Genomic DNA, 24396 nt, shown 5'->3' with positions numbered 1-24396 from the left:
TGCTGACAGGTGTAGCTATAACCTATAAAGTACACATAGATGTATTGCTGACAGGTGTAGCTATAACCTGTAAATCAGACATAGATGTATTGCTGACAGGTGTAGCTATAACCTATAAAGTACACATAGATGTATTGCTGACAGGTGTAGCTATAACCTATAAAGTACACATAGATGTATTGCTGACAGGTGTAGCTTTAACCTGTAAAGTACATGTAGATGTATTGCTGACATGTGTAGCTCTGACCTGTAAAGTAGAGAAGAGTGTGTAACTGACAGATATAGCTTTAACCTGTAAATTAGACATAGATGTATTGCTGTAACCTGTAAATTAGAGATGAATGTATGTATAACTGGCAGGTTTAGCTGTAACCTGAAAATTAGAAAAGAATGTATTGCTGTTAGGTGTAGCTGTAACCTGCAAATTAGACATATATGTATTGCTGATAGTTTCAGCTATGTCTTTCAAACTGTACAAATTACTTTGGAAGCACTGTTTAACAATAAGTTAAACGGCTTAACACTTGGACCTATACAGTTGCGCTTTGCGCTTAGTAGCAGATTTGAAAGTACAATTCTGTCAGGGTAATAATGTCACGCCAGAGAGCAAGATCATGCTGAATTAAAAAATATTATTAGGGCTCCTTGCTGCTAAGCAGGAGACCTATTGTAATTGTTCATGTTTTTATTATTATTGTTATTATTCATTATTCCACCAGATTTGTACCAGAGCTACAAAGAGCACCAGTGGACAGAATCACTGGGAAAAAATCAGGCAGATGCCCATCGAGGTGTAGATATTCCCCATTAAAATCTCAAGGCAAAGGGGAGACAAATCAAAATTAGTTAAATTTTTTCAATTTCAACTTCAAATATCTCCAAAACTACTGATCCTACGAGTTCCAGATTTCTTGAGCAAATGTGTAATCAAAATGTTAAAGCTGTTAACTAAATTATATACCCAATTTAATGTTAATTAGAGAATACATTTTGTATCATCTGATTCATTTACATGTCGAAATTATTTTGAGTTTCCATGCTGTGCATCATTGCTAGAGTTATCAAGAGAATTTCTCTAAGTGACTGACTGACTGACTGACTGACTGACTGACTGACTGACTGACTGACTGACTGATGACTGATTATAGATGACATCAAGCTGTCTCCAGTTCTGGACTGTTTATAGATGACATCAAGCTGTCTCCACTTCTGGACTGTTTATAGATGACATCAAGCTGTCTCCACTTCTGGACTGTTTATAGATGACATCAAGCTGTCTCCAGTTCTGGACTGTTTATAGATGACATCAAGCTGTCTCCACTTCTGGACTGTTTATAGATGACATCAAGCTGTCTCCAGTTCTGGACTGTTTATAGATGACATTAATGCAGCTGGCTCCAGATTTGGACTGTTTATAGATGACATCAAGATAGCTGTCTCCAGTTCTGGACTGTTTATAGATGACATCAAGCTGGCTCCAGTTCTGGACTGTTTATAGATGACATCAAGATAGCTGTCTCCAGTTCTGGACTGTTTATAGACAACATTTACAGTTGCCCATCTACTGGATTGCTAATTGATGAAATGTTTTATTGTCCTTACAATCTTTGTTGCAGGTCTTTGCCTCATATCTTGCATTCTGTGGTATTGGTGTGAAAAATGCTCAACTATATGAAAGGTCTCAACTTGAAAACAGAAGGAACCAGGTACTGTTTGTAACAAACTATGGCATTTCTGTGTACAGTAACTTCATCACTGGTGTTCAGCTGCATAACCCATGTTACAGGTCTGTGTTGCCACCTGTCTTGTTGGTGTTCAGCTACATAACCCATGTTACAGGCCTGTGTTGCCACCTGTCCTGTTGGTGTTAGCTACATAACCCATGTTACAGGTCTGTGTTGCCACCTGTCTTGTTGGTGTTCAGCTACATAACCCATGTTACAGGTCTGTATTGCCACCTGTCCTGTTGGTGTTCAGCTACATAACCCATGTTACAGGTCTGTGTTGCCACCTGTCTTGTTGGTGTTCAGCTACATAACCCATGTTACAGGCCTGTGTTGCCACCTGTCCTGTTGGTGTTCAGCTACATAACCCATGTTACAGGTCTGTGTTGCCACCTGTTATGTTGGTGTTCAGCTACATAACCCATGTTACAGGCCTGTGTTGCCACCTGTCTTGTTGGTGTTCAGCTACATAACCCATGTTACAGGTCTGTGTTGTTGGTGTTCAGCTACATAACCCATGTTACAGGCCTGTGTTGCCACCTGTCCTGTTGGTGTTCAGCTACATAACCCATGTTACAGGCCTGTGTTGCCACCTGTCCTGTTGGTGTTCAGCTACATAACCCATGTTACAGGCCTGTGTTGCCACCTGTCCTGTTGGTCTTGAGTTATGTAACCCATGTTACAGGGCTGTGTTGCCATCTGTCCTGTTGGTGTTGATTTATGTAACCCATGTTACAGGGCTGTGCTGCCACCTGTCCTGTTGGTGTTGAGTTATATAACCCATGTTACAGGACTGTGCTGCCACCTGTGTTGTTGGTGTTGAGTTATATAACCCATGTTACAGGACTGTGCTGCCACCTGTGTTGTTGGTGTTGAGTTATATAACCCATGTTACAGGTCTTTGTTGCCATTTGATTTGTTGGTGTTGAGTTATATAACCCATGTTACAGGACTGTGCTGCCACCTGTGTTGTTGGTGTTGAGTTATATAACCCATGTTACAGGACTGTGTTGCCACCTCTGTTGTTGGTGTGGAGCTATATAACACAGAAAGATATTCTTATTCCAGGTGCTACTGGATCTCGCCCGTGTGATATTTGAAGAACAGAGTAATGTTGCTAACCTGATCCACAAGATCATGATGCACACACAGTGCCTGCTGCAGTGTGAGAGATGTCAGGTGCTCCTTGTGGACGATCACTCGAAGGTGGGCCAGTTGATCCACATAGTGCATGTGTACACTGGTAGTATAGACACGGCACACTACCATAGACACATGTACACACTGGTAGTATTTACACTAGCACACTACCATAGACACATGTACACACTGGAGGTATAGGCACCCGCACACTGCCATAGACACATGTACACACTTTCTTATGTACACAGTGTTCTTTGTACCAGTTCATGAATTTTCAGTGATGGAACCCAACTTTATAGTTATCGTAGTAAATGGATGTTATCAAAACTAAAACATATACATGTAGGACCTTGGTATGTAGGATATGGGATCTGTATGTACAGTCAGTGTGGGAAAGTCAAGTATGCCCAGATTATGTCCTTTTTGTTTGGTGTCCCTCTCCGAAACCATTTGATGAATGAACGGAAACCTTCACATGAGTGTTCAGTAATGTCACCTCTTTTAGTGTAGAGGTCCAAATCTGATTGTTGTCAGGTCACCATGACATCTAAACTTAATTACCTGTTCATGGTTATTATTATATTTTAAATGGAAGTAACCACATTTAAATATTGATGTGCATGCTCCAGGGTATTCACACAGTATTATGACTTTTTCTTAATAATTAATAAAAAATAATGAAGACATTTTATGAAGAATAGATATACAATGTCTTAATTGTCTACAATGAATTTGTTCAGCCAAGTGTTATACGTGATACATTCACAAAGCAGAGAGAGAGAAAGAGAAAACTTACATCCTTGACAGTTCCTTGACAAGCTGTCCATGATAAGTAACTACTATTTTATTTTATATATTCATAAGTTCTGCTGGGTAAGTTCAATAATGTATTCATTGGGATTAGCTGAAGCTTCAGTTGTGTAATGATTATGTGAAAGATTATATCTGATATATGTGGTGTGACTGATGGGACAGTCATATTGACAGCTTTGATCCTCAACTCGGACGTTAATTTATATGTTGTCTAATACTTTCAAATACCATGAAAATGTTTACTTATAAAGTATGTTCAAGACAGTTGAAGAGAATCTGCATTACTTTTGAACACTTAAATCTGATGCATTTGTGACTGAGGCACATTGTTTTACAGTTTCGTACGTGGTCAGACAAGTTATTGAAAGTGTGTAGAGCTCACCTCACCCTAAATTGACAACATGTGACATTGATGGCCTTGTCCCAGCACCAGTAGCATCCCCATACACTGACTTTTGCTTTCTTCCAGGACAAAAACAAGCAGCCTTGGTTATCCTTAGAAGCGGTGAATATTTTCTGCACCATTCTTTTGCATGAGCCCTTTCTTTTCCCTGTGATTAAGCTCCTTACTTTCTCTTGGGAGAGAGAAGACTGGACAGATTGAGTTGATTTCTTGTTTGGGTATCAAGTTGTTAAACAATCAAAAATAAACAAATTGCTGAACATTCCACTTTTGAAATTATTTCAGTGATGTCATGGACTGATGAGTTTCCTCAAGACAAAGCAGTCCATGTTTTTTCGTTCTCTGTCACTAACAATTTTTCCAGACTCTGCTCGCTTCTAGAACAAGGCTCCTGGCAGCTTTGAGTTTCTCATTTAACTACCTCTATTAGGACGAGAGTATGTAGCATGTAGGAACAGGTGGAGGTGCTTAAAGTCACAGAAACTCATTACTTGGACAAGGTTAGTCAACTGTGTTGATACAGTAGGTCATCACACTAGTAACCCAGTCAGTCTAATACCTAGAACCAGTTTGGTCTGGAAAAGTAAAATACTTTATGGATAACAACTTCTTTATTTCTATGATGTGACGTTTCGGTATAGCTTCTTATACTATTTTCAAGCAGCGGTATAAGAAGCTATATTGAAGAGTCACATAATAAAAATATAGAAGTTGTTATCCATGGAGTATTACACTTCTCTATTGTCCATCAACTTCTAAAATGCCAATCAAACAGATCAAGTTTGGTCTGATCAGTTGAAAGTGCTTGAGTTCATTTCTGCCATCTTCTGTCAGGAGAATCAATGCAAAAATGTGGACTGAAGATGTCGACATTAGATGAAGCCCCAGCATTTATGACCACTTACCCTTGATGTGATCAGTGGTGAAATGGGAGAGAAGAACACATCACAGTCTACTATCAATGTATTGACATGACAAAGGGATATATCTAGGAAATATAAAATGATGTCTAGTCTGACTAGGTTATCTGACAAAACAGATTACACTAGATGTAAAAATCAAAATAGTGGATGAATGAAGACAAGTAATGACACCTGGGGCAGAAGGGTTAATGGAGACAAACTGACTAACCAAGCATATGGTAAATGGTCAAATGAAGTAAGCTTATGTACTTGAAAGAAAAATTGTGTTTGAACATATTTTTTATTTCGAAATGTGCTGAAATCTGGATAGGCGAACAAGCCAAGAAGCTTATATTAACAGTACTCCAGGACATTAAAGTGTTCTAATAGGTGGACATATAGTTGAAGTAGTTCGACGACAAAGGTCAGTAGTAGGACCAAATGACATACAACTGTTGGTAGGTGTTGATTATAACTAGTAACCAAGTAAATTGCTGCAGAAGATCATCTTACATCTAGCTTCTCTCACATTCAATATATATGCATAGATCATAATCACTGAAAACGGTTACTTTTTGAAATGAAGTGGTGGAATGAGTTGAGAATATCACTATTTATTACATTATTCAATGCACCATTGCCATATAAAGTTGTTTTAACATCATATCCTTGAGTGTAAAAATACATAGTTGACTTTTGATTTGTATAGGTCTGACAATTAAGAAATAGTGGAGAACGTCGTCGTTATCATGAAAAATCAAGAAAAATTGTGACATTTGAGTTCCCGACAAACCACACAAACATGACTACATAAATGCAAGAGCAAATGATGAGGTGACAAGTAAGTTTGAAGGGAGAAATTTGGCAAACATTACTTCCCAATGGGAAGGCCTCTGTTGATGATTACACACACTAACTTAACTTCTCAACAATATGTTCGAAGTACATGGGTGTCTGGGAAGTTTGAGTCTTAAAACCTTATTTGAGCCCAGTATTTGTAAGCCCTAAAATTAATTCATTTCTCATTCAAATATTATTGTGTAAATAACAAACACAGTCAGACCTTGTATATCCGAACTTCAGACATCCAAATGATTCATATATCCTAAGAATTCAATACAAAACCAAGGTCTCCATATAAACAAGGTCTGACTGTACTGACAACCACATACTGTAAATCATTAAGTTAATGTGAGTATTTTATTAATGTGAAAAATGCGTCTGTACTCTTTTGTCATTATTATAATGATGCATTTCAGTCTGACCATGTCACTTTTGACAACTGAAGGCCAAAAACTAACTTCTTGTCATCTTTCTTTGTCTTCAGGTTAGCATTCATCATAAGAATACCGAATATGACAATAATTTAGACATCTCTCATAAAATCAATTGACAGATAAGTACTAATTTCCATGAAACTTAATGATATCCATTGAACATAGTCATTGGGAAATTAGTAGTACATAACAACAACAGAAGTGTTGACACTACCCCTTACACCTGTACAGGTCACTTCCTCATTACTGGTATCTCAGGTCACATGCAGTTAGCACTGGTTACAATCACTGGTCATTGTTTAAAGTCACTCAAACACATCAGTCAGACCCAGACATTCTCCAACTACAAAGGATCATTTTGCTATCTTTGCTCAGCTTTAAAGTGTTTCAAGTCAGATTATGTTTAAAATGTTGTCATAAGACAAGTAGTAGAAAGCAATCATGGGATTAAACATGGCAGCATACTCAAAACATCGTCATCTTATTTCTTTGCATTGTTCAACAAGTGCAGTTCAGGTTATTTGGTAAATAATAAGTGTGAAAATGAAATTTAAAGATCCAAGGTGCCACATTTTATCATCAACACAGATTTCTGAGCTTGCATTAATATTGTGACACATTTTAGACTAAGCTTTCTCACTCGCAATAAATTCATGAAGCATTAATTTCATGATTTACATTATATAACATACTATCTATCACAGTTACAGTTCGCAAAAATCATGTTGATACAGATGTGTTAAACATTTGTGATAATATGTTAAAATAATTTATTGTTCAAGTTTTTGCCTTGCTAACTACTTTCTATGGACAAATATCAAAGGGGATAATGGTGTTTGTTGGGTTTACTGGAAAACATTAATACTGTTTTAGGTTATGGGCCATACAGGATTTGAAGTCCCACACAGTGAAGCACCTAGTAGCTAGCTCACCAAAGTTAGCCACTGAGAGTGAGGGACCTAGTAGCTAGCTCACCAAAGTTAGCCACTGAGAGTGAGGGACCTAGTAGCTAGCTCACCAAAGTTAGCCACTGAGAGTGAGGGACCTAGTAGCTAGCTCACCAAAGTTAGCCACTGAGAGTGAGGGACCTAGTAGCTAGCTCACCAAAGTTAGCCACTGAGAGTGAGGGACCTAGTAGCTAGCTCACCAAAGTTAGCCACTGAGAGTGAGGGACCTAGTAGCTAGCTCACCAAAGTTAGCCACTGAGAGTGAAGCACCTAGTAGCTAGCTCACCAAAGTTAGCCACTGAGAGTGAGGGACCTAGTAGCTAGCTCACCAAAGTTAGCCACTGAGAGTGAAGCACCTAGTAGCTAGCTCACCAAAGTTAGCCACTGAGAGTGAGGGACCTAGTAGCTAGCTCACCAAAGTTAGCCACTGAGAGTGAGGGACCTAGTAGCTAGCTCACCAAAGTTAGCCACTGAGAGTGAGGGACCTAGTAGCTAGCTCACCAAAGTTAGCCACTGAGAGTGAGGCACCTAGTAGCTTGCTTACCAAAGTTAGCCACTGAGAGTGAGGCACCTAGTAGCTAGCTCACCAAAGTTAGCCACTGAGAGTGAGGCACCTAGTAGCTAGCTCACCAAAGTAAGCCACTGAGAGTGAGGCACCTAGTAGCTAGCTCAACAAAGTAAGCCACTGAGAATGAGGCACCTAGTAGCTAGCTCACCAAAGTTAGCCATCTAAACTGTTCAGCCTACATAACTTCAGGAAGATGGAAGTGGGACATTTGGTAGTCTAGACCATGGACCTTGTATGCTGGCGATTGGATGCTTGACTGTGAGAGATTTAGGATTCAATTCCCAGATGGGACTCAACGCAACAAAACTACTAGAATCTGTACTTTACTAAGAATGTGTTATCCTAGATATGGCATGTTACATTTCGTAAATGGCATTGTATATTCATAAATACACCTGTGAAAAGACTCACCATTGTTTCGTGAGAGACTATTTCTATCAGAAGTAAGTAAATAAATGTGTAACATTGAGCCTAAATACAGTTTTTTCAAATGAAAATGAGTCTTATTTGTTTCCTTAGTGACATCTAATTGATTGCCTTCACCTGATAGATCTACTTATGCTTTCTCTCCTGCTGTCAAAACATATTTACTACTAATATTATATGGACAAATGTGTATCTTCATTGAATGAAAATTCAATATTTTTGACTTTAGTTATTGTCCATTGATGCCTTGGCAAATGCTAGTTATCTACCAAACACAGGACATGAGCAGTGAGTCAACTGCCCATTATGATGTCAGGTCACGTGACGCCAAACCCTACTCATTAACCCTCGGTAGTTTCCAAGACATGAATTGTGTTTAAATGATTTTGAGTACAAATGTTGACATTCAAGAAAATTCCTTCTTCAATATATTTCTCTTTATGTGCTTTATAAATGATTTGACTTGAGATTTGTATTGTATGTGTTGGATGAGTAGCTCCTGACTCACTGCTGTACTTGACTGGCACACACAATGTATTGTGCTTGTTGTGGGTCACATTGGAGCAGAGCAGCATCAGCAGCACCAGCAGCATCCTCACTGTTGAGGAGTAAATTATATATCATATACTGAGATGACACAATTGAGGCCTCACACTGTGTATGTGACCCGCAAAGATCTGGGGTAGAATAGATCTTCAGCAGCCCATGCTTGCCTCAAAATCCAACTCTGCTTGTCATAAGAGGCGATTAACAGGATCAGGTGGTCAGACTTGCTTACTTGGTTGACACATATGATCGGTTCCCATTTGCACAGGTTGATGTTTATGCTGTGGATGACTAGATTGTCTGGTCCAAACTCGATTATTAACAGACTTCGCCCATATGGCTAGAATATTGCTGAGTGCTGCATAAAACTAAACTGACTCGCTGACTGTATGTGCCTGGTGCCCACATGATGGTAGCCCATGAGAATGCTGAGAGCTATGCTGTATTGGTGTTGAGTGTATTTAGTCAGTTGTTGGCTCTCTCTGATTAGCATTTTTAACAGCACTGTTTAAGTATCAGGTTGGATGCTGTGTCACCAAAGAGCAGAAATAATGTGAACATTAAGTCATGGCATCGTTTGGGAGACTGTTAGTTTCTGGTATGCTGACAGGTCTTCTAGTTCAAGCTTCAGACAAGGTTGTCCTGGAGACGACACCATTCTAGCCCTGACCACTGCTTATTTTTATCCCCCCCGGCATGTAATATGTGTGTGTGTGTGTGTGTGTGTGTGTGTGTGTGTGTGTGTGTGTGTGTGTGTGTGTGTGTGTGTGTGTGTGTGTGTGTGTGTGTGTGTGTGTGTGTGTGTGTGTGTGTGTGTGTGTGTGTGTGTGTGTGTGTGTGTGTGTGTGTGTGTGTGAGAGAGAGAGAGAGATATAGTTGACTTCATCTGTCCGTCCGTCTGTAATCGTTTTGTTTCTGGAGCATAACTCAGAAACTGTTCAATATTTATAGAACAAACTTGATAGATATAATAATCTCAACCTATAGTTGTGCCTTTTGCTATTAACGCAGTTTTGGCATTTTTATCTTTTTTGTTTTTCCATTTTCTGATTTATTATTTTCTCGGTTTCCATGGAAACGTTTTGGACCTAGTCTCAAAATGGAGGGATTGGCTTCGTTTCCAGAGCAAAACTCATAAACCGTTCAATATTTTTCTGCAACACTTGTTACCTACATCAGTCAGAACCTAAAGTGGTGCCTTTTGGTACTTACAGGGTTTGTGATATATTATTTTCTCGGTTTCAGTGGAAACATTGTGGTACCTTTTTGCTGTTTACAATGTTTGGCATTTTTATTATTCCTGGTTTCCATTGAAACAATTCTGACTTACTCTCAACATGGAGGGATAGGCTTCGTTTCCAGAGCACAACTGGAAAACCATTTGATATCTTTCAACAGATCTTGGCAGATATATGAGACAGATCTTGAAGTGGTGCCTTTTGCTGTTTACAGATATATGCATTTGTATTTGTCATGACTTCCATGGAAATGTTTCATACTTAATCTAAGAAAACATCAAGTAACTGTCAGATGATTTGTCCTTTCAAATATGTGTTGGCCGTGGGGACATGTCATCTTCTGATGACTCTTGTTCTGACTAGTCATATTGAGACGATGTCCTCAGCAGCATATTTCAGTATGACACAATTCTTAACTATGTCAGGCACAGAATGTCCGTCAGCCCCTGGAGAAGGTATAAGATCAGCCGTTCTGACAGTATTTAGCACTAACTGTCTATTTAGTGTTGTTATTTGTCCCAAATATACACATGTTGAAATGAACAGTCTATTCCTCATTCCTTAATTAGGAGATAAACATACTGTGTTGGAAAATTTAGAGCTATTATAATTTTGTTATATACCTCTGATTTGCCATCACATTACGTTTATCTCTATTCTACCATAACCATATTATTCAGAATTTAAACAAATACATATTGTGTTGGAAAATCAGAGATATATAACATGATTAATATACCTCTGAATGACTTTTATTAACCAATCGCAATCCAGTGTTTACTGAAGTCATGGTAGAATAATGGATATCTTCTCTAGTGGTGATATTGTATATTGCATTTTGTGATATTGCATTCTAGCAACCATTACTGATATAAAACTTGAAATATCTACAGTAAGTTTTTTCTAAAATAATGAGCTAAACTGGCTTTACAATGACCAAATCCTTTGGTACATACCTCTCTATCTTAGGATGTATGACGTGATGACTACCTACTCTCGACAGTTTGTTCCTATGTTGCATAGAGGTGCATTAAGATCTGTATGTGAGATCCAGTAGGCCAGTAAGGTCTGCCATGGTTTTGTTTCTTACAATAGAGAGAGGAAAGATTTTTTACCGTCTCCAGATGGCCTGTTAGTCCTTCCATGCAGTTTATGAAAGCAGGGACAAGTGAGGCAGAATTACTGATGCATCATCCATCTGGGCTCACAAGGACCTCACATGTGCTTTTCTACCCTTGCCCTGAGTACTGCCCAATGCACACAAGTGTGTCCTGTCTTGCTGCTAGAGAGGGCACGGAGTGCAGGGATACATTAGCTAATCATGAAGTGAGACCTAGACAGTGGAGTTGCACACCATTAGTGTAAACATTTTGCTCTTGTTTAGCTGTTGACTGTTGTATTGTTCCTACAGAACTTGCCGTCTGAAATATCTAATCTCTAGTCCAAGCATAGTAGTATGAAGAAGGTAATGAATGGAAATACCTTTCACATGGTCCCCTTACCATATTATCATCATCTAGTGCTCTGCAGAGGAAGACTCCAGGTGACTTGTTTGGGTCACATGAAACATGGTTGCACTCAAACAGCCACTCTTGTTTGTTCAAATATCCTCGGCATGGTATGTACTTTAAAAGATTTGGTTATTGTTAGGTGAGTTCAGATAAGGTAATGGATTATCTTACAGTTACAACACAAGAGGGAGTTGTGATTGATCATCAAGTTAAAATAATACTGAATGTGAAAGTGGATGGCTGCCATGTTTTCCTTATGCATGACAAGAGCACCATTGTTGTCACTCTGATGATCCAGTGCTTGTTACACACCTATACACACCTAACGCTTTCACCATAACTGTCATCACTGTCACACTTTGTATGACTAAAGTGGACATATATATATTGTCTGAGACATTAGATGTCAGCATGATGTCATCATATATAGTGTCCATGTACAGCTGCATTAGGGAACCTGCAGCTTCGGGGGTAGTTTCCAAAGATCATGAATGTAGGAGAGAGGCTGTTCCTACCATGTGAAGAGCAACAGCCCAGCCGTTTATATGGAGGATGATATGTTCATGTGCTTTCTGTTACAGGGGATATTTTCTCAAGTGTTTGATCTCCAAGCCAGTGACTTTGACAATGATGACACTTATAACAGAGAGGGGTGAGTGTAGACACAGTATACACTAGATCGTGTACGCAGTCAAAGGACAGGTATAGTCCATCTCAAAATGTCCAATAAATTCACTTCTGGTTGTAGTTTTATCTAATGAAATGTATTCATTAGCTTCATCGGTACTGGTGTCCCAGCACTGGACAGGGAAGGAAGAGCCTGCTTGATCTGACAAACATGCCCATCATGATAATAAAGTTACATACATGTACAGTGTTATGTGTCATGATAGTTGTTTCCAGAACATGCAGTCATTCAGATGTGATTAGTATTAACAAATACTAATGTAGTACTTTAAAATGCTAGCAAGAAACACACACAATTTTGTCACTTGCTTCTTGCTAAGTCACTTGAATTACAGTATATATAGTCAGTATGTTGACAGTCCATGTCTAAACGTCATCATTCATCTTGAGTTACTTGTTTCTGTCTTATGCTTCAGAAACTGTTCAAAATATTCTTTCATTTTGCACAACCAGTGTGTTATTTCATATCAAATATTTAAATACATTGAAATGCTCAATAGCATGTAACCCTGTAATTCATCCAAACATATTCCAGTCACATGTAGGTGACTAGCAGAACAAATGCATGCAATATGTATGCCATGGACAAAACAGCAAATTCTAATGATAAGACATACAAAAAGTCAAAGTAAACAGTGAGCTGACTGTTTGAAATTGTTTCAGTCCACAGGAGCCAAGATTTCCTATCAATATAGGAATCACTGGATATGTAGCAACAACTGGAGAGGTAGGTGGTTCTCATGTTGTCACATATGCTGTCATTATGGTTTGTGTGTCCCAGGAAAGATCTCACCAGGGTAATGTGTACATTCATAATGCAGGTTTGGAGGCTATATATGAATATATACAAATGGTAGGTGTGTTATAACATGGCAAGAATTCCACACGAGATGAGTGAACTTCTTACAAGGTCAAGGAGAATTTGTAAGTAAACTATCCATGAGGTATGTGTGTCCTACTCATGAAGTAATTGTGAACTTCTCAAAGTGGAAATGAGAACTACACATAGACTACATGTGACATGAGTCCATCTTGGTGTAAATGTGAATGTACACACTACGTAAGTTTGAGATCTATGTGTCACAGTCAGATTGTGAAATCTGCCATTTCTTGAAATGTCTAACCATTTTAGTCAGTCCGTGAAATGACTAAGAGTATCAGCCATCTCTCATCATTGAAAAAGCAATTAATTAACTTCAGTCGTTTCATGAAATTTCATTTCATCTGTATGTGGTGGGCAGGGGCCACAATAGATTTTGCTGTTAGCAATGATAAGGGAAGTTGAAATTGTGATCCACTTTTATGAATTAAGTTATTAGGTGAAAATTCATGAAATGACAGAAGTACATACATTGATATTTGTTACAAAAAATGACGCGAAATGGGTGACCCTCTTAGTCATTACATAAAATGACTGAAAGTGTTAGTCATATCTTTGCTAAGCTATTTGAAAAATGTAGAGTCAGTGCTTCGAAATCCGTACGGTGTCCTAAGTTCCGTACACTTCATATAAATAAATATACTGAATAAACAATTGCCTCGATGTTTTTGTTTCAAGCCGATTACTTTTCCAGGGATTCCTGGTGTTATTTATAGCACGCAATCGGTCAACTATCATGTGAACACACGAAAGATTTTTATTGGTTAATTTTACGGTCGCCTGTGCAGGCTCGTTCTTTTCGCTCGCACCCGAAATTACCAGAAGCCACGCCCTCGTAACCTTGGACACCTGTTGATTGATAACGGTATGTACATAAAGACACAGACACTTGAATACAAACTAAAATGGCCTGTTTGAATAGGATTAGATTATATTAACGGTTAAGGAACATTCATACAGATGAATGAAACATTTGTGAAAAAAAGAAGTGTACGGTTTTAGGCGGCCGGTTGTGGCGAAATAAAAATACCTTCTCCTAATATCGTACACTATTCTCTAGCTTTAATTATCATGCATTTGGTTATCTTATTGAAGAACGTAATGGTAATTAGTGTAAAATATGGTTGACAGATGCTCCATTAGAATCTGAAATTGAATACTAACAAATTTAAGGCATATTTATTATACATCAATGTTCTTTTAACAAAGACAATATATATGCTATATTGCAGATGGCAATGCCGATCAAAATTAGAGAGCAAGAACTGCATGGGAAAATCTTTACTGATGTTGATTTTGGAAAGATCGCTATCAAAAACATTCTAATTGACAATGTGTATTTCGTGTCAGAGGCTGAAATTATAAAGGAACTGCTTCTGCGCAGCATGGACAACATGTTTTATGGAAATGCTGTGGACCTTGTAATTTGCCATATACTAAAACACCAGCAGGAGATAGACGGTGAAATGTCTATGATGCGCCTTGCGCGTCAGGTCTTGTATTATATACAAAACCATTACAATCTCCAGCAGGATATGAAAACCATTATGGAAGTTTAACAACACTGTGGTTGTTACAGAAATAAATGAATATCTTGTTCAGTCATGAAGCTTTTGGTCTTTTTATTAGAATTAAGCTACTATTGTTACTTTTCTAGATGGGGAAGAAAAGAACATATACAAAAGAGGACCTTCAAATGGCAATTAACAATGTTCATATGGGCATGTCGTTCCGGAAGGCGGCCAAAAAGCACGGAGTGCCCGTCATGACCATATCAGACCGCGTCACAGGAAAATATGAAGGCGACTTGCATCGTCCACCAACCATCTCCGCAGACCTTGAAAATGACATTGCTAGAAAACTGAAATTAGCTGCGTTGCAGGGTTTCGGAATTACTTGACGTCAGTTAATTATAAAGGTGTCTCGAATTTGCAAACAGCTGGGTATTAAAAACCCATTTAAAGGGGGTATTCCTGGCAAGAAGTGGATAGCGGGTTTCCTAAAACGTCACCCTGACGTGAAGCTCAGAACTCCAGTGGCGTTATCCACCGTGAGAGCAAGGATGTTGAACCCCATCATCGTGGACAAGTATTTTGAAACTTTAGGTGGTATCATAGATACCCTAGGTTTAAGCCAGAAACCACAATTAATCTGGAACATAGATGAAACTGGGGTCCCTCTGACTCACCGGCCAGCGAAAGTTTTTGCTGAAACCGACATCAAAAACATTCCTGGCCGAGTCGGAAATGACCGAGACCGAGTTATGGTGCTGGCCTGTGTTAATGCCACAGGGAACACCATACCACCAATGGCCATTGTTAAAGGAAAAACCTAAAGAAGTTTGGGTGCCTATAACACAAAACTTGGTGTTCCAGGTACTGTGTATACATACCAGGAGAGAGCATGGATGGAGGATCAGCTGGGGGAGAGATGGTTTGAAGACCATTTTCTCAGGTATTGCGGCTCAGAGAGACCCCAGCTGATCATCCTTGACAGCCATTCATCTCACGAGACGCTGGGTTTTCTGGAGAAGGCACGCGAGAATAACATTACAGTTCTCGCGTTCCCTCCCCACACGACCCAGTGGCTCTGTCCGCTAGATAAAACTGTATTCAGTTCGTTTAGTAGGAAATGGAGCTTTGGGAGTTCGGAGTATATGAGCAGCAGCCCCAACGACATCGTTTGTAAGTGGGAGTGCCGAGGTTATTCCGAGCTGCTTATGACAAAGCATTCACCGCCAGCAACATTATCAATGGCTTCAAGAAATGCGGGATGTTTCCCTTAATCCCACAGCCATCCCCAGATCAGCCTTTGCATCATCTCAACCATTTCATAACGCTTCTACATCAAACTCCAAAGTAGCCACCCCTGAAACCCCTGAAGCTCCCAGCGATGCAGTTGCACTTAAAGTTGCAGCGACTCCCGATCAGACACCATCAACATCCGCTCCGCAGGAGCCTGACCTTCCTGAGGGAGCAGAGGTTTTGACAGCTGAGGAATTTATACTCTCTATTCTCAGTGGAGACGTCCCTTCATCATTTGATGAATCTGGCAGTATGATTGTAGAGATTGCAACTGATGAAGGGATGTTTCTTACACAACTGGAGGCAGTAAACAAGGAATTTTCTTTGCCTGAAACTAAAACGTCAGAAGGCAAAGTCAATCCCAGAAAGCTGACCTCACACAGAATATTGACAAGCGATCATATCACTGAAATGAAAAGAAAGAAAGTTGAGCAGAAACGGAAAAATGAAGCAGAAAAAAAGGCCAGAAAAGAGCAGAGAGAACTTAAACAAAAGCTTGAAAAAAAATGATAATTGATTCTCCCACAGTGACTCAAAGTGTGTGTAAAGTATGATGACGAGAACAAATTGCTCTGTTTTATCGTTTGGGATAAAAAATTATTATCATCATCATTCATGCCTCCACGGTTTCATTTTGTACATGTATTTCACTCGTTATTAAATAATGTATGATACGAATTTTGTTTGTGTGAACACAAAAGCTACCTATAGCGAATTATTTCAAGTTTCGCCATGTCATCATTGGCAACAACACTATTACAGCTCCTTGATTAGTGGGTGGGCATATTAACCTGTCAGTCAATGAAATATCTATGCACGCCCCCCAGAGAGACACTGTGTGCTTTATTCACAAATGCTTACAAAGTGCAGTACAAAACATTGTTTTTGTATAGAAATTCAATATTTGATAATATATAATTCACTACACTAGCTGTGTGTACGGTATTGAGCACCCTGTACGATATTGAGGGGTTAGGTGTACGGTATTACGGTGAATCCATACGGCATTTGGGGCCTGTATGTTTGTGTAGAAAATTTAACAGGGACGATAAACTGAAACCCGTATAATGAACCGGTTTCTATATTCAGACTCCCCATAGGATAAGCTTCATTCTGGTATATGACACTCCCAAACTGGTACTGCAAGTAAGCGGCGTATTCGTTTGACAACCTAGACCGTACGTACTTAGGAGCACTGACTCTACCTTTCTACATGGAAGTGGATGTTTCAAGAGTGTTCTAAGTGTTTGTTGTTGGAATGACTATGATGTTGCCTACTGTTGTGGTACTGGAGTCCTGGGGGTGTTCCTCTAGCAGCCTGCACCTTACAGTCACCACACATGACAGTAATTATTGAGACGTAAAGTGCTCAAAATCTTTTGTTTTTAGTTGAATTGAAAAAAGATAAACTATCAGACTAGTAGATCAGACATTAAGGAAATTAAAAATATGTCAGATTTTGTTTTCATTCCAGCCACTGAATATTCCAGATGCATACTCAGATGAGAAGTTTGATGTGTCAGTAAGTGGAAACCATTGTAATCAAGTAGACTGAAGCTCACTGGTTGTCTGATTTAAGACCGGTCCCACGACAACCAGCTATCCTACAGCCAGTTTGGAGTAATGTTACTCTTCTGACAAAACATGAGAAATAATGTTCTATAAAAATGTTGTAGAGGACATCATATAGTGACAAGTGTTGAATATGATATGTCAGGTAGAAGATATCTTATAGTGACCAGTGTTGAATATGATATGTCAGGTAGAAGATATCTTATAGTGACCAGTGTTGAATATGATATGTCAGGTAGAAGATATCTTATAGTGACCAGTGTTGAATATATGTCAGGTAGAAGATATACAGTGACAAGTGTTGAATATGATATGTCAGGTAGAAGATATCTTATAGTGACCAGTGTTGAATATATGTCAGGTAGAAGATATACAGTGACAAGTGTTGAATATGATATGTTAGGTAGACTATATCATAAAGTGAACAGTGTTGAATATATGCCACGTAGAAGATACCGTATAGTGACCAGTGTTGAATATATTATGTCAGTTTGAGGACATAATGACAAGTGTATGAGCCTTATACTGTCAGCTCTTACCCACAGACCAGGAATCAGATAACATATTTTACCCACAGATAAATGGACGAGATAGCATATTATGAGCTTATATTGTCTCCTGGTTTTGACAACCTATGTGGCTGATATATTGCTCATATATCTGGTTCAGTGATAACCTTTTACATCTCTTCATGTTCTTGGAGTTGGGTTTTGAATGACACTTTGCTGTTCCTTTAATGCTGTCAAGATATACAAGTCTTTGTAATATTTTCTGAGGATGAAACTTATGTTGGGATATGTATATAAAATGGATGTCTTAAGCTTGGTATATGATGCAGGAGAGGGCAACTCTCAGTTTTGATCAGGGTATGATATTGTGTTGTTTTGCAGGTGGATATTGACTCAGGTTTTCGGACACGATGTATATTATGTATGCCAATCAAAAATGCTTGTGGAAAAGTCATAGGTGTCAGTCAGCTCATCAACAAACTTGACCATACAACTTTCAACAAAAATGATGAAAACTTGTTTGAGGTAAGAGGTGTTGCATTGTTGTCACTGAATTTTGTTCAGATCCTACAACACACAACACCTATGTCACACTGACAAATCTCTTTCTACTACAACTGTGTCACACTGACACACCTGTTCCTACAACACTTATGTCACATTGACACACCTGTTCCTACAACTCACACCATATATGTCACACTGACTCATCTCTTTCTACAACAGTGTGATACTGACACATCTGTACCTACAACAAACGCCACATTTGTCACACTGACACATCTGTACCTACAACAAACGCCACATGTGTCACACTCACACATCTGTACCTACAACACACACCACATGTGTCATACTGACACATCTGTACCTACAATGCACACCACATGTGTCACACTGACACATCTGTACCTACAAACGCCACATGTGTCGCACTCACACATCTGTACCTACAACAAACGCCACTAGTGTCACACTGACAACCATGTGTTACAATAGCACAGTGATTTGCATGATGATGTGATGTCTGTTTCAGGCATTCTCTATCTTCTGTGGCATGGGTATCAACAATACACAGATGTATGAGACAGCACTTCGGGCTATGGCCAAACAAAGGGTAGCTTTGGAAGTGTTGTCCTACCATGCTATAGCACCCATTGAAGAAGCTCACAGACTCAGGGTAGTTATCAGTTATGTCAGGTAGCTTGAGTTTAACCAAATCCATACAGACAATGCTGCATGAGTACAAGTTAATAAGGCTTCCGAAAAGTCTTAGGGACATTAAGATGAGGTTTAATCATAAGATTAATGTGTACTTGTTAATGTTTTGTTCAGGTGACTAGCTTCAGTTACACTTGTTTCAAGTGTGGTCAGACAGCATATGGAATATCATTGTTCGTGTGGGGTATTAGCTTGTCATGAATACTAACTCATATGTAACTGTCGGCTGTCTGTGACTTGAGCTTGTTAAGATTATAGCAATATTTCAGTTACATGCTGTAATTTCAGAAACTGTCCATTCCATCTTCAACACATTATAACTTGCTGGACTTTAAGTTCAATGACTTCCTGCTTGATGATGATGACACGCTCAAAGCGACCATTAGAATGTTCACAGACCTGAATCTCCTGGAAGCCTTCAGCATTAATTATGAGGTGAACACTTCTGTATAAAGGGATATAAATTGTTGTTTTTACTGGCAATATACTTTTTGGCTGCACATAGCTGCTGAAATATTCGGTTGAAACATTTATCTGCTGTTCTATGCTGACCACTGAAGCACTCTTAGAAGATCAATTTATATTTCTAGTCTCTTCCCAATGTATTCACTTTAGTTAACCTTAGGTCTTTGATCAAGTATATTGTCTACAGAAACCGTCATGATAATGTATGCATCTACATACCTGTATATATATATACCTCAACGATGTGACTTGTATTGCCATATATACCATATGTAATGTATCTGGATATTGAAATGGAATAAGAAAAAATATTAAGAGGTGAGATGTCTCCACCAGGCAGAAATAAGAAATTAAATACATTTGTTCTTCTAACCAGAAGTAGCAAAACAATTACTGATAGTTTTTTTCATGAAAGTTCAGCTTTAAGTTTGTGTTGAGTATATTTGTCATTTAACAAATGCAAGGTTAGATGTTGAAACTGCTGGCATGCATTATCATCATTCACCTTTTTGTCCCCCCAGATACTCTGTCGATGGCTTCTGAGTGTGAAGAAAAACTATAGAAATGTTACATATCACAACTGGCGGCATGCATTCAACGTAGCTCAAACTATGTTCAGCATGCTGAAGGTGAGTTATCATCAATCGTGTCACACTGCAGTGATTGTGCTAGCTTCACACTGTCTGTGTTCTGCTGGCATATTTATGACTTGTTACCTGTGGTCTTTGTTGCAGCTTGGTGGAATGAACAATGTATTGACAGAGTCAGAACACTTGGCGTTGATGGTTGGATGTCTCTGTCATGACCTTGACCATCGAGGGACAAACAATCAATTCCAGCTCAAGTAGGCTTTTGTGTCCACCTAGTTGTATACCCCCTTCATATAGTTCTGGTATCGGTATGTTGTATGTGTCTTTAACTACACCATAGACACATAACATTCAGGGTAATGATTGGTCTTCAGAAACCCATGCTGGTCATGAATTGCAATTGGATGGTCAGGTATACACAACTGCTTGACACATGTTATCATATCCCAGTTGTGTAAACTTATGCTCATGATGTTTATTGGACTTGATTATATACACATTGCCTTCATATAGCTGGGAAATAAGTGGTAAGTGTCACTTCAAACAACAAGCACAGCTCATAACAGCACATGGCACTTTACACCCTAGACCTTACACTCACACTTTATACCACACCCCATCACACTATACACCCTAAACTTTAAACCACACCACATCAAACCATACACCTGAAACCACACCACATCAAGCCATGCACGCTAAGCCTTAAAACACACATCACACCATACACCCAAGACCTAAACCACACCACATCACACTCACTATATACACTTAACCTTAAGATACACCATACCACACTCACCATACACACTAGAGCTTAGATCACATCACACCGCACTCACCATACACTTCACCTAGATCAAATCACACCATACTCACCATACACAGTCAACCTTAAACCACACCACACCTTGCCATACCTTGCCATATGACATCACACCACACACATTACCCAACACCACAGCACAGCACGCACCATCCACCTCAACCCATACCCTCAACCATCTAGGGACTGCCTGACAATAAATATGTATATTTGTGTGTATGTGTTTCAGAGTGAACACTCCGCTGGCAGAACTGTACACTACCTCAACCCTGGAGCACCATCATTTTGATCAGTGCATCATGATTCTTACAACAAAGGTAACACATTAAAAAAGTTTTTACATGGATACCTACTACATATTGTTCAGTATAAATAGTTAACATCTTATTTGGACCTGCTTTTGTTCTCTGATTTGGGGCAGCTGGGACTATGCGAACAGTTACTTTGGAGTGGTATGAATTATTAGGAGAGTGTCAAAGGTTGTTGGCATAGATTTGCCTGATATGTGTAACAGCATCTGTATGACTCCATCATCCCCTTCTATGACTCACCCTGTTATGTCATAGGAACATACTAACACTCAAGGTGGTAAGAGTGACTTCACCTGAAATGCACAAGTTATCCAACTGCCATTGAGGACTTGAGTTGTGTGTTGAATTCTGTGAGGAATTTTCTCCAAGTTTCTACAAACTGGTGATGAAGATTGGATGGTACGGCATTGATAGGATGCCTGGATGTTCTCTCACCCAAAAAAGAAACCTTTGAGTGGTACACTGAGAATTTTTACCATGCTTTTTAAGTGAATTCCCCATTAACCTAAACCACAAGAGAGCAATGTTTCTCAGTCTTGCAGGAGCCAAGGTGTATGGTTTTAAGAAACCTCTTGTCTGAAAAATCGCCAACAAAGATGTATGCACAACTAGTTTCAATATTGAAAAACTGTTACTGCCCGAAACCACTGACAGTTGCAGAAAGATATCACTTTTTGAAACGAGATCAAGAGGTGGGTGAATTTGTGGCAACCTATGTTCTTGAGTTGCGGAAGCTAGCTAGCACATATGATTTCGGTGCTATTCTAAATGAACCACTTAGTGACAGACTTGTTTGTGGTGTCAGAAATGACACATGTAGATGTAGGCTGTTGTGTGAAGGCACGCTTACCTTAAAGAATGCTATTGACATGGCACAGGCGATAGAGCTTGTTGAGAAAAATAACCTAGAGTTAGGATGTCATGCTAGCTTACCTGCTTGTGAGTCAGTGAACAGACTGACAAGTCTTCATGGTCATAGTCAGAAATTCAGTGGAACAAAATCAAAACAAATACATTGTGAGAAAAGAAGGGAAATACGACCATGCTGTAGATGTGCTGGTCAACTTGATCAGAATACTTGTAAACTCAGGGCTTACACTTGTGACAACTGTTTGAAAGTATGTCATCTTGCTAAGAGATGCCTTGGTTAACCTGATTCCATGGCTGTGTGCACTTTGTGGATGAACAAGATGGCGGTGTGGATCAGCTTGGTGACCCTGACTTAGAGCCGGAATGATATGATCTTGACCTCTTCAGTGTGTATTCAGCTGCAAGTGCAGGGTGCAAAGTATGTCAAGCTACATTTCTTCTGGAAAACCACTCACTCAAAATCAGCATAGACACAGGGGCTGTCGTTTTGATTGCCCCATAAGGAACATATGAGTCATTTACCACTGCACAGTTTTGAGAGGACATTGCGTTCATACTCTGGTGACAGGATTGATGTAATGGGCCAGGTGAATGTGGATATGACATATGGTTCACAGAGGCAAGAACTACTTTGTGTGATTGTTTGAGGAGACACGCTGCTCTTGTTAGGTCGGAACTGGAGGAAAGAGTGTCATCTTGATTGGTCAAGTATCATCAACACTATTGCAGTGAGTGGAGAAACTCTTAGAAAACAAAAGGATGATAGTGTTATGAGTATGTAGTGAGAATAGCTTATATGATATACTATACATATATCTGTAAATATGTTTATAAAATCTGAAGTTAATCTAAAATACTTTAACTACCTGTTCAACATGAAGCAAAGAAGCTCTGCTTACCACTGACCACTCTCCATTGTATGTACCGGTAATTAAGCTGGGGTAAGGAAAATACAATAAGATTACATAACTACAGCTTGGGTTTGACTTGGTTAAGCAGGGTAACACAAAGAAAGGTGATCAGTTCCCAGGTCGGAATTGAAGAGGTTGGCCAGGTCGGCTGTCTTCATTTTGTCAACTTGAGAGTGCCATGTCGGCATAGTTTATGACAATTATTTGGATATATGTGATCACATTCAGAGGAAGGAGATGGAACAGGAGCAATTGGAACTGTTTTGTGATTAACAAAGTAAGCTTTTTAACCATACACTGTGATACTTGTTTTGCCGGCATTAAAACTATTGTTAAAATTGTTGTGTGATCTCTCCACTCGTAACAAATTGGGGGCTCATCCGGGATCTGTTCATTTAACGTTGATGGTTTTCTAAGCAGGGATAAAATGGCAATCAGTGCAAATAAAGCACTTATATTCACTACTCGCATATCAATTCCAAATTCAAATTGTTCATTGTTTTATTGTTCAGTGTAAACAGGGAAAGCACAACAATTAACTGCCATGGAATTCAAAGTGAAGGATTTTGTACAGACAATTAGTGTTGAAGGTATCCTTGCATTGAAGAAATCTGAAGTAATACAGGTAGCAAAGTATTTTCAGGTTGACATTGATCCATTGTCTCGGAAATCCCATATTCAGAACCTTGTGATAGAATACCTGGTGGATGAAAATATTTTAGATGACAGCCTTGAACCTAAATCAGAAGTCAAAAGTGAAAAAAATATTTTTGTGGAGTTAGTGGTCCAGAAAGAGAAAGAGCAGACAGAAAGGGAATTGAGATCAAGACAGTTAGATATTCAGAAACTAGAGTTAGAGCTGAAGATAAAACAACAGAAACTAGGTGATGAGAAGAATAAGGGATTTGATGTGGCCAAATTTGTGAAACTTGTTCCCCCGTTTCAAGAAAATGAGGTTGATAAGTTCTTTTTGCATTTTGAAAAGTTAACAACAAATCTGAAGTGGCCTGAAGAATCATGGACTACACTTGTTCAGAGTGTTCTCGCAGTTTATGCTGCTTTGTCCATTGATCAGAGCTCTGATTATCAAATGGTTAAGAGTGTCATACTGACAGCTTATGAGTTAGTTCCCGAGGCTTATCGACAAAGGTTTAGAAACTGCAGAAAGCATGAAGGACAGACATACGTTGAGTTTGCTAGAAGCAAAGATATGATGTTTGATGGGTGGTGTACATCCAAAGAGATAAACAAA

The 24396-nt window shown here is 39.1% G+C and overlaps 1 protein-coding gene across 2 annotated transcripts in view; it reads left to right on the top strand.

Annotated features, from left to right (window-relative positions):
• LOC137284152 (dual 3',5'-cyclic-AMP and -GMP phosphodiesterase 11-like) overlaps nt 1-24396 on the top strand; it is a 112016-nt gene that overhangs the window by 60755 nt on the left and 26865 nt on the right. The window contains exons 3-14 of one of the 2 annotated variants that reach the window (XM_067815841.1): nt 1617-1706; nt 2793-2930; nt 4150-4185; nt 12080-12150; nt 12849-12912; nt 17344-17391; nt 18332-18475; nt 18987-19130; nt 19460-19606; nt 20158-20265; nt 20371-20480; nt 21282-21369. In XM_067815841.1, coding sequence (XP_067671942.1) covers nt 1617-1706; nt 2793-2930; nt 4150-4185; nt 12080-12150; nt 12849-12912; nt 17344-17391; nt 18332-18475; nt 18987-19130; nt 19460-19606; nt 20158-20265; nt 20371-20480; nt 21282-21369 — 1188 coding nt within the window. The remainder of the gene's footprint in view (nt 1-1616; nt 1707-2792; nt 2931-4149; nt 4186-12079; nt 12151-12848; nt 12913-17343; nt 17392-18331; nt 18476-18986; nt 19131-19459; nt 19607-20157; nt 20266-20370; nt 20481-21281; nt 21370-24396) is intronic. The other variant, XM_067815843.1, reaches the window with a different exon arrangement.

Source organism: Haliotis asinina, chromosome 5 (genome assembly GCF_037392515.1).
Source record: "Haliotis asinina isolate JCU_RB_2024 chromosome 5, JCU_Hal_asi_v2, whole genome shotgun sequence".
Classification (NCBI taxonomy): Eukaryota; Metazoa; Mollusca; class Gastropoda; order Lepetellida; family Haliotidae; genus Haliotis; species Haliotis asinina.
The sequence above is the reverse complement of the archived record's forward strand: the minus strand, read 5'-3'. Positions and strand labels throughout refer to the sequence as shown.